Here is a 10,642-nt window from a genome sequence, read left to right as displayed (position 1 = left end):
TCTTTTTAAACTCAAATCTAAAATGGGATGAGCTCAACTTTTCCCTCTCCAATCTTAAGTGCCCCTAGAGGCTTCTAGGGGGCGTAGCCGCTAGTATATGTATATTTAGCTAGAGAAAGGACAGTAGACTGTAAATTTAACTGGCACTCAAAGTTTTATAATCATGCTCTTCTATTAGTTGAATAAAAAACGTTGGGTACTTTTCTAAAATCTTTATTGGTTGGTTAAAGTAAATCATTCGTTAAGATTGACCGATATGGTTAGGTTCTAATAGGTCCTGGGAAGGTTTATATTTTATAACTAAAATTGAAAATGGGAGTGTGGTTAACCACTGCACCCCCCCCCCCCCCCAAAAAAATATCTCCTCTCTCCCCAAATTTTTTTCTAAAAAAAAATTGGTTATAAAATTCAGCTTCCTCTCCTTAAGTGCCCCTAGAGGGGCGTAGCTGCTAGTTTTTAAAAACGTATTGTATAACCTGCAAAAAGTGGATTTGTTAATTTGCAATATTTTATGGATATCATAATCCTTAAAGCCAAACTATTATTCTTCTGTAAAATCAAGATTTGTTCATTTTAGATTTTTGTCCTTCTACTGAGTGAGTCAAAATAAACTGCATTTTTCCATTTTCTGACACAACCAATAGGAGTTCTCTGTTAAAGATACTTCAAATTTATTTCAGGGAAACAGTGTATAGTGTCCAATAAAAAATTACATCATACAATACAAATGACAAATGATAGGCCAGTATAAATTGTAATTGAACAATGTTAAATTGTTTTCTTACTGTCCTATCATTGGTCATTTGTATTGTATGGCGTCATTTTATAGGACACTGTTTCTATTTCAGGTCTTTTTAAATATCTTTTAAGATAATGGCACATTTGAGATCTTAAAGATTGCAAAATTTGTAAAATAATTTTTTATAGAAGGTATTAAAAATTTGCCTAGAATAAATTTAATGTATTTCTAAAATAGTTCAAGGATTTATTAACTTCAAAAACTGGAAAACTGGAGTATTTTGACTCACACTGTATGTATATGTAGTAGGAGTCAGCCTTTCCACCACTTTACCTAATCCAGGTTAGATTTATTCAAATATTAGTCCAGCAACCTTTGTTTGTGGGTACCATTTTAAATTTAATGATTAATTTTGTTTTGTTTGGGTAAAAATACAAATAAGGATAATTACATTCAAAACTAGTGAAGCTGTTTGAATGTATAAAAAAAAACATAATGGCAAACATTATTAGAGAGAGAATAATATAAATAATAAAAAAACTTAAATCAAATAAATCACAAAACCTTTTTAAAAAGTGTTTTGAAGCATTTTGCTAATAAAAAATTGTAGAAAACACGATATCGATCTAGCACCCCAACCAATAGCAAGTCTTTAAAAACGTAGTGAAAATATGTAGAATGTTTACTTAATTAATTCCTGCCGTTTATCTTGAAAACGAGTCGAGAAAATTACAAAAACTTGAAAAACTAGGAATAGATCTAGCACCCCAACCAATAAGCATGTCCTAATAAAACTTGAAAATATCCTGCTCTATTACATTAAATTAAACAAACATTTAGTAAATAAATAATAATTATATCCTTGAATGGTATCATCCAGTCTTTTTGATTCAGTACACAGTGGACTGAGCGATGTAGTAAAGATATTAATAGAAAATGGAGCTGATGTCAACTCCTATTCCAAGCAGACTGGTAAGTTATATTAATATAATCTTGTAAATCTTAAACGTTACATTATGTTTCTATTCCCTATAATAAAGTAACAGGATCTCTATCTGTTTGCCTGTCTGTCTGTACTGAAGGATCTTGATAACAACTGAACCAATATGATTCTCCTGTACAAGGTAGCTTCTCATAGGTCCTGGGAAGGTTTGTTGCTATATTGGGGGAGGGTACCACAACCCTCCAAAGAGAAACACCCAATAAAATATTAACCCCACCTCAAATAAATTCTTTCACTTTTTTCAACTAAAAATTAGAAATAGGGGAGGTCGACTAAATTTATCTAAATTCAATCCTTTAGGGCGTAGTGGCTAGTAAATAGTAAAACATACACATATAGGAGAGACTATTCTTATGAGATCAGCAAAGCATCCTGATGTAATGGAAAAATTATTAGAATATGGAGCTGATGTCAATATGAAGGACTAGAGTTGGCTCGATATAATTATCTCCCTATTGGCTAGTTTTCTATATGCATATCTATTTCTCAATAAATCTATTTTCTCACCCGGCATTACTATCTAAAAGAAAGTAAATATTTAATAATTTAAATGATTTTTAAAAGATTTTTTTAAAATTATATTTTTTTCTTTACATTACCATCACCAAAGGGTTAATGATGATGATTACAATTTTAGTTTAATATTTGAACACACAAAATGTCGCCACAATCGCATTCTTTTAAAACATAGTTTTCTTAAATTTATCATATTATAAATTTAAATTTTCTTTTTTATGATTAGAAATTAAATACATCAATATAAGGTAAATAGCAACATGAAATGAAAAAAATGAATTTATTTTTAATAAAGTAAAATAATGGGTCTTATCGTTCTGGGCAATGAGAGTTTATTATGGATTATTGGAGCACTATGAGTTTTAATCATATATTCCTTGGAAAACTTGAGCTCGTTTATAGACATTTATTTCCTATATAGATCTGACATGGATCTTGAAGCAATTAAGCAGGCTGTTTTGTACATGTTAAAAATTGGAAGATTTCATTAAATAAAAGTAATCGCAAATATACTTAGTAAATGACAAGGGTTAGTTAAAATTTTTCTTTTATCATTGATTTTCTATTTATCTATATTAACATTGTATTACTATGGAATAATAATATCTGTTTAAAATCTTTTTACTGTTTACTATATTAAAGTCAATATTATTTTCCTATTTATTTATACTGTAATATTTGGCTTCTTCTGCCACTTCTAGTTGATGGAGAGTCACCTCCAAATTTGTTTTTAGTATTTAGTAGAGGAAGCATTTTATCCAGGCAGCTACACCAAAAGGAATGACTTTTCCCCCCAACATTTCATTTTTGTTGAGGGTTGGGGGTATTTTTAATTCAATTCTTTGATTTCATGGTATGTTCAGAAGCTACATTCCCTGAAAAGTAGAGCCCAGTGATTTTTTAGGATACTAAGACACAAGAGAGACTAACAAATCTTATTCTTTTTTAATCTGATATGTTTATGTTAAGGACAAACCAGTCTTATGTATGCAGCACAATATGGAGAAACTGAAACAGTAAAGATATTACTAGAACAAGGAGCTGATATTAATACTAAGGATGATACAGGTTAGATACATATCTCATTGGACTACATACCTATTTATGTATCTATTATTAAACTTAAGAAATGTTTTTCAAATAAGTTATTTAATTCATATCTAACTTTATTAAACAGAAGCCCTTATCAAGTAAAGCCTTCTCAAATTCTATGAGCATAAAAAATTTTATATTTTAATATCTTTTAACAGCCACTCCTTGATTTTCTCTGTTTGTCTTTCTGTCTGACTCAAATGTTTTCAGGGAAACTTGATTTACAACATTCCTGTTTAAAATAGATGATTGAATTTTTGAAGATTCCCTACACAAATAAGCATCTAGCTTTTATTTACCTGACCTTACAATCTTTTATTTTTAAAAAAAGTAATATTTCTCAATTTTTCTTTCCAAAGTAAAGAGCCCCCCTCCCCCCCAGTGGTCCAGTGGTTATCAATGTCATTAGTTACAGAATCACAAAGAGACAAAAAGAGCATTTTTGTCACTCTTTTATAAGGGTGTTTGTGCATCTGTATTTGAAAAGTCTACTATAGAGTACACATTATACAATAAATAAATTTGATATCTACAAAACAAAGTAGAATGATGTCTGTCTGTCCCTTAAGATCTTGGTAACCACTGAACCGATTAGATTCTACTCTTCAAAGAATATACCTAGTGGTCCTGTGGTGGTTTTAGGCTATTTTCTTGGGGGGTGGGACACGCCCAATCCCCCCCCAAAAAAAAAATCCCCCCCCCTTTTTTTAATAATTTTTTTCACATATGTTTTGTGAATTTATTTGCGATAATTGGCGACCCTTTCACAATTTTTTCAGATGGGTAGGTAATAGAAGAAGTAATGATTCCCATACTCGCATCATATTTTTTAGGCACGTATATATCTTTTTTTATTACCTCTTGGGGCAAAGTCCCTAGAGATTAGTTGCGAAGCCGCTTGTATTTATATATAGGTGATACCAGTCTTATGAAGGCAGCAAGAGAAGGTTACACTAGTATTGTGAAGATTCTATTAGATCATGGGGCTGATGTCAATACTAAAGATAATAAAGGTTAGTTTCATCTTTAATACAAAGTAGCTTGATGTCTGTCAGTCCATCCATCCGTCCCTTAAGATCTCGATAACCACTGAACAGTTTGATTCTACTCTTCAGGAAATATATCTATTGGTCCTGCGGTGGTTTTAGGCTATTTTCTTGGGGGTGGATCACCCAAAACCCCCCCAAAAACAAACAACATCCCCCTCAATTAAAAAAAAATAATTTGAAATTAGTGGTGGCAGCACCAGAGGTACTTAATTTTTTTTTTTAAATTACCTCTTGGGGCAAAGCTCCTAGAGGCTAAGGGCACAGCCGCTAGTTATTTTATAATGTATTTTAAACTATCTATAATACAAAGTAGAACAATGTCTGTCTGTTTGTTTGTCTGTGTGTCTGTTTGTCTGTTTGTTTGTAGCAAAGGATCTCGCTAACCGCTGAACCAATCAGGTTCTCCTTTACAGGGTAGCTTCTCATAGGTCCCTGGAAGGTTTATACACCCCCAAACCCACAAAAAAATTAAAAATACCCCCCCTCAAAAAAAAAAAAATTTTAAACTAAAATTAAAATAGTGCGGTCGACATCCCCCCCCCCATAAAAAAATTCCCCCCTTTCCCAAAGAAAAATTTTTTTTTTAATATTTATTTTTTAAAATATAAATTACAAAAAATTGGTTTGATCAAACCTCTTGGGGCAAAGCCCCTAGAGGCTAGGGGCGAAGCCGCTAGTAATATAATAAATTGATACTAAATTAAATTAAATAAGAATTTAAATTCTATTTTAAAATTACATAGTTATTTATAGATTTAAATCTAGAATGTGTTATTTTTAAATTTATATTAACTTATCTTCCTATGTTCCTTATTTATCTAACATGAAATGTATTATTTCTATTTATCTATATTTCGAATATCATTCGTAATTGATTGATATCCGCTGAATTATAACTGTTTTCATCTTTACTGAAAAATTATATAAAACATCATATTGCAAACAATTTTACACAAACATTAAAATAAAAAAAAAAACATAAAATTATTTTTTTTGCTTGAGCCATTGGCTCCTTAGGGCAAACAAAACTGGTTTGAATCTTATAATTTTTTATTTTAATATCCATGGAAAATTGTCTGCAATACAATGCAATCAATAACTATTCTATATTTCTATATCCTGATTGAAATATATTTCTTTTTATTGTATATTGTAACCCACTTACTTTTTAACTGTAAATGTTATAATCTAGGATGGAGCAGTCTTATGTTTGCAGTTTATTTTGATTACCCAGAACTTGTGAAGTTATTAATAGAGCATAGAGCTGATATCAATACCAAGAATAAAGATGGTAAGTTACATGATTCTGATGCTCAAATTAGATCTAATAATATAAAATATATAGAAATAGAATATACTTACAATCTATTGGCTATAATATATATTGTAATTTTTCCTATTCAACAAAAGTTTAATATTTTGTGTAAGTTTAAGAATATATTTATCATTCAGTCCATCTTTCTATATATAGGGTAGTAAAAATTAAGTGACATTTTCAAAATGCTTTAGGAAGGAATGAAATTTTATATTGAGATTTGTGAGCTTCCTTTCTGAGTGGCAGTAATAATACTATGTCTTTCACTTACTTTAAGGATTACAATAGTAAACAAATAAAATGGTTGTGAATTTGAATCCTAGAAACCATGGTTTTGACTATTGATCCAGATCTACTGACAAATGACTTAAATATAATATAGTTGTCTAATCTCCAACTCCAAAAGTCAATTGAAGAAGGGCAAACTCAAAATCTTAGATCTCAAGCAAGTTTTTGTGATATTATAGTCAGTCAATTCATGTCATCTGGATTATCTAAATGAAACATTATGAACTGTTTTGTATTAAGTTTTCAAATGAGTCATAAGCTGTTTAAATTGTTTAACATTGAAAGATTTTTAAAGCATTTAGATAACGTCACTCAATTTGATTAACCTTTATTTCTGTATAATTCCATTTCAATCATATTACTTTATGTAATCTTTATGAATATCTTTATGAATATCGATATTCTATTTATCTTTCCATGATTCTACGAAATAGCTTGAAAAAAACTGTATATCTCAATCCCAAGGCTCTACATTCATGTCTAGTATAAACTATATGTGTTTGTGTTAATCTCTGTTTTTAATTAAGTATTTCTCACAAATTCTATAAACCCTGACTTTGTTTCTCTATTTGTGAATGTGATTGTAGTGATTTGTGGGTGTGTATGTAAAATTTGTATTTATGTTGTCATTCTGAATGGTATATTATTTTACATAAAATTGCTATCTATCACCATATTTTTTCATATTATACTTTTAGTTTTGAACTATGAGACCTAGAATTTCTAAAATTTCTAAAAAAAATAAGTATGTTTTTTTTACTAATAATTGATAATCCTAGGAGAAACAGCTCTGGATTTGGCACTAAGATCAACTTCTTATGATAGAAGTCCAGAAAAAGCTAAAATAATAGATATTCTTAGAGAACATGGTAAGCTCATTTAATGTGTTTGATTATTATTATATTTACAAAAGTATCTTTAAATATAAGTTTAGCAATCGTTTAGAAAATATTATAACATAAAAGAGAAAGACAAAAACTTTCAAACCAATAATTCATATCACAGACAACTAGTTACTGTATCATTGGGATGAAAAAAATAGTAAAATAGATGAGTAAGAAAAGTTTTTCAAATTATTTTATCCCTTAATTTTGTGGCTGTTAGTATATGCTTATATTGAAAATGTTTATAATGATCACACTTAATAAGTCACCAGCCTCCAATCTATTAATTATAGAAAATGGAACAGAAAAAGCTGGAGGGGGAAGAAAGGTTTTGTTTTTGATCTACAAGGGTTAATTATACCTTCATTTTTCAACTACAAAATATGCAAATATTTTCAGGGGGTGAGGTAAACAATAATAGAAAAAATAGTAAAAAGCCAAAGTACAGACCTTACAGATCCAGCTTACATCAACTCCGGAATTCACCTAAGCCAGAAAGTATTGAGAGTTATGGCTTACATCAACTCCTGATTTACATTAGTAATTTATTCTTAGGATAAACAAATTTGAATACATCTGATTCCTACCTGCGTTGTTATCATTTACAATCAAAGATGACAACATCCATAAGTAGCAAATCACAAACATAATATAAGATGTTAAAAAAAGAGAAAAATAAAGTAAGATTTAAAGTTTTCTTATCTTTAATCTAAATCATTGTATACCTATAAAATGGGTTTGAATATGCAGAACAAGGATGACAACATCCATAAAAGCGAAAGTCTGAAATGGCAGACGGACATTAACTACTGTATATGCAATATATATATACAAGTGTTCAAAATTGTAAATAAATTTGTTTTAAAACTTCCAAAACTTAAAAATACAGAATACTGTTTAAGGACATACTGACATTTTTAGAACATAATCATAGAGATACTTCACTTATAATATTGTACCTTATTGTAACATAAAAATTTGGTGTTAAAAAAATAAAATCAACATATGTTTAAAATGTACGTCGGACATTCTGGTGACGATTATAGAGTTGCTACGCTTTCTAAATTGTACCTAAATTGTAACTATTATAGGAATCATCATGTAAGGTTTTAAATCAAAGGACACTTCTAACATGCCTAAATTAACGAAAAAAGCTAACCGTTACAGACGGACGTAGGACGGACCGATCCTTATTATAGAAAAGCTTCGCTTTAAATAAAATAAAATATGTGAAGGGTGGGGGAGTGGGGTCCTATACCCTAACCTAACCTGGCCTAAAGTGATAAACAAACAAACAAAAACAAAACTACTCCCTCCCCCCGTACTTATTTTAAATATTTTTAAAAAAAATTTTGTTGGGGTTGTTAAGGCACTCTAAGGTAAATTTGCCAATTTACTATCTAGGATCTTTCTAATTGTACTAAACAAGGATGACAACATCTATAGAAGCGAAGCGCTGAAACTGTAGGACAAACGGACATTAACACTTGTAAAGTGTCAGAACTGAATAATCAGAATATAAATGTATAAGAGTCGATACAAAATTGTAAGTAAATTTGTTGAAAATCTGCTTGATACAGAATAATGTTTATGGACATACTCACATTTTTAGGACTTGATTATAGAGTTGCTTCTTATACTATTGTACTTTGTTGTCCCAGGAAACAGTATACAAAAAATCAGATCAATCGGATAATTAGATCACATAAAATTTGTTGTTAAAAAAGTAAAAAAAATCAAAATGTTTAAAATGGATGTTGCTACGCTTTCTAAATCGTACCTAACTACTAAAGGAATCACCATGCAAAATTTGAAATCAATAGGACAATTCTAGCATGCCTAAATTAACGAAAAAAGCTATCTGTTACGGGCGGACGGATCGACCCTATTGATAGAAAAGCTTCGCTTTCAAAAATTGGGGAAGAAGGATTTTTGTTTGGCTTATCAGAGCTGGATCTTTAAATCGTTTTTAAGGTGCGCTGAATCAGGGCGATTCAGAGGTGAACCGTAGGTGCGCTGGTGGTTTGCCATAGCGCGCCTATAAAACATGGATTTTTAAAAGATTTTCGGCGCGATGTTGTTAAATCGCCTGCGCACTCACTAAAATATTGATCCGCGCCAGTACAACCTTATTACTTAAGCAGTGTCAGTAAGGTATTTTATATGAAATGCCGTGTCCGTATGGTATTTTATATAAAACATTAATATGTAATTTATTTTAAAAATAACTATAAAAATGTTTTCACGATAGTTTTGCAATAAAATATTAAAGTAATTAAAAAAAAATATTTATTTATTAAATAAATTACCCCGATTTGGTTTGGCAATGGCACTCGGTGAGTTGCATTGCCGCGCCGGTACTGCGCAACTGGGCACGCCAAATCGCCCATGCAAATTCGATTTAAAGATTGGTATTTAATAATTTGATGGCGCGCTGAATGAATCGCCCCGGTTTAAATCACCTATAAACGATTTAAAGATCCAGCTCTGTTTTTATATTGAGCCATATCACATATACAGTGTTATTTTTTTTATGAGAACTTTTTTGAAAGCAATTTTACCCCACTTATAGTTATCAGAATTTAATGATTAATGGCTTATTTTCTTCATTTTTTAAGGCAATTAATAGAACAACAAAAAATATATTTCAGTTTTTATTTAAAAAGTACAGTAAAATCTAAAATTCAAAACTTAGGTGTCAACATCTAAAAATGGTTTTAGCGCATTTTTCTTATGCTCAAATAATCAACCTTTTGCAAGAATGGCTGCTAAACACTTCAAAGTTGAGATATAGAGCTAAAAATGTATACAGATACTATTAGGGACATATACTAGAACATATCAAAGTTTGAAGCTCATATCTCATCCAGGGAGGGAGTACTGGCCCCCTAAAGTCGACTACAGAAAATCCATTTTTTTAAGAAATATGCGTTAAAACCATTTTTATAATCTCATAAAAAAACACACTGTATATATATTATATTAAAAGCAACAATTCTACAATAAACTGCCAGAGTATTCCAAGTAAAGCGGACAGAATTTCTGAAAACTATATCAACCTTTTTGATATAGTTTTCAAGGACATCCGTTTAAAACTTTTTTTTTGGGGGGGGGGGGAGAGGGGTAATTTTAATGTATTTTCAAAAAAATTTGGGGAATTTATTTAGGAGGATTAGAATATATTGACATTTCTGCTGATATTATAATTTAAAACTATAGGATTAAAACCAGTTTTAGTATTCCATTGGGTTCGAAGGCCCGGGCTAACAAAACATGTATTAGTTTTATGATTTATTTTTTTTATTCATGAAAAATTGTCTGTAATTAGATTCTATACTTGATTTTATAGTATGGCTGAGAACTGGTTCTAATCCAGTGGATATTAATTGGTTTTAAAGCCATACTGGAAAAATATCCATCTATATTTTACGTTATATTTTTCATTTTATAATAATTTTCTTTATTTACGAGATGAACACATTTCCTATATTTATGGGATTGCTAAACTATTTACTAGTTATGACGTCACAGAATCTATGACCTCATTCTAAATAAATATAATTGTTTCAGCAAATAATTTATTTCTTCCATTGGATATTTGTAAGGTTTTCGGGATGACAGCTATTCTACAAATAGTGTCGGCTCGGAGGTCAGTCTGTTAGTGCGTCCGTTTGACCCAGTTTTAGGCGGCATACTTTAAGGCCTTTATATAATCTTGAATAGCCAAGATCTAATGATACACTTGAAAAGATTCAT

At 30.2% G+C, this 10,642-nt stretch overlaps 1 protein-coding gene across 1 annotated transcript; it reads left to right on the top strand.

Annotated features, from left to right (window-relative positions):
* The first annotated feature begins 583 nt into the window (after positions 1 to 583).
* LOC145325382 (uncharacterized) lies at positions 584 to 7,459 on the top strand. Its single transcript, XM_080168377.1, has 8 exons — positions 584 to 596; positions 1,046 to 1,081; positions 1,634 to 1,711; positions 3,228 to 3,326; positions 4,265 to 4,363; positions 5,592 to 5,690; positions 6,782 to 6,871; positions 7,286 to 7,459. The coding sequence occupies exons 4-8, from the start codon at positions 3,242 to 3,244 to the stop codon at positions 7,444 to 7,446; spliced, it is 534 nt and encodes a 177-aa protein (XP_080024503.1). The 5' UTR covers positions 584 to 596; positions 1,046 to 1,081; positions 1,634 to 1,711; positions 3,228 to 3,241; the 3' UTR covers positions 7,447 to 7,459.
* Positions 7,460 to 10,642: the final 3,183 nt, after the last annotated feature.

This window comes from Acartia tonsa, chromosome 8 (assembly GCF_053477335.1).
Source record: "Acartia tonsa isolate MP-2025a chromosome 8, ASM5347733v1, whole genome shotgun sequence".
In the NCBI taxonomy this organism is placed as follows: Eukaryota; Metazoa; Arthropoda; class Copepoda; order Calanoida; family Acartiidae; genus Acartia; species Acartia tonsa.
Note: the sequence above shows the minus strand (reverse complement) of the source record. Positions and strands in the feature narration are given on the sequence as shown.

Bases quoted from the DNA above. Each gene is read 5' to 3' on its own strand.
- LOC145325382 (XM_080168377.1), top strand. From the start codon at position 3,242: ATGTATGCAGCACAATATGGAGAAACTGAAACAGTAAAGATATTACTA. The intron at 3,327-4,264 runs GTTAGATACATA...ATTTATATATAG, and splicing joins TAATACTAAGGATGATACAG to GTGATACCAGTCTTATGAAG. The intron at 6,872-7,285 runs GTAAGCTCATTT...AAATATTTTCAG, and splicing joins AGATATTCTTAGAGAACATG to GGGGTGAGGTAAACAATAAT.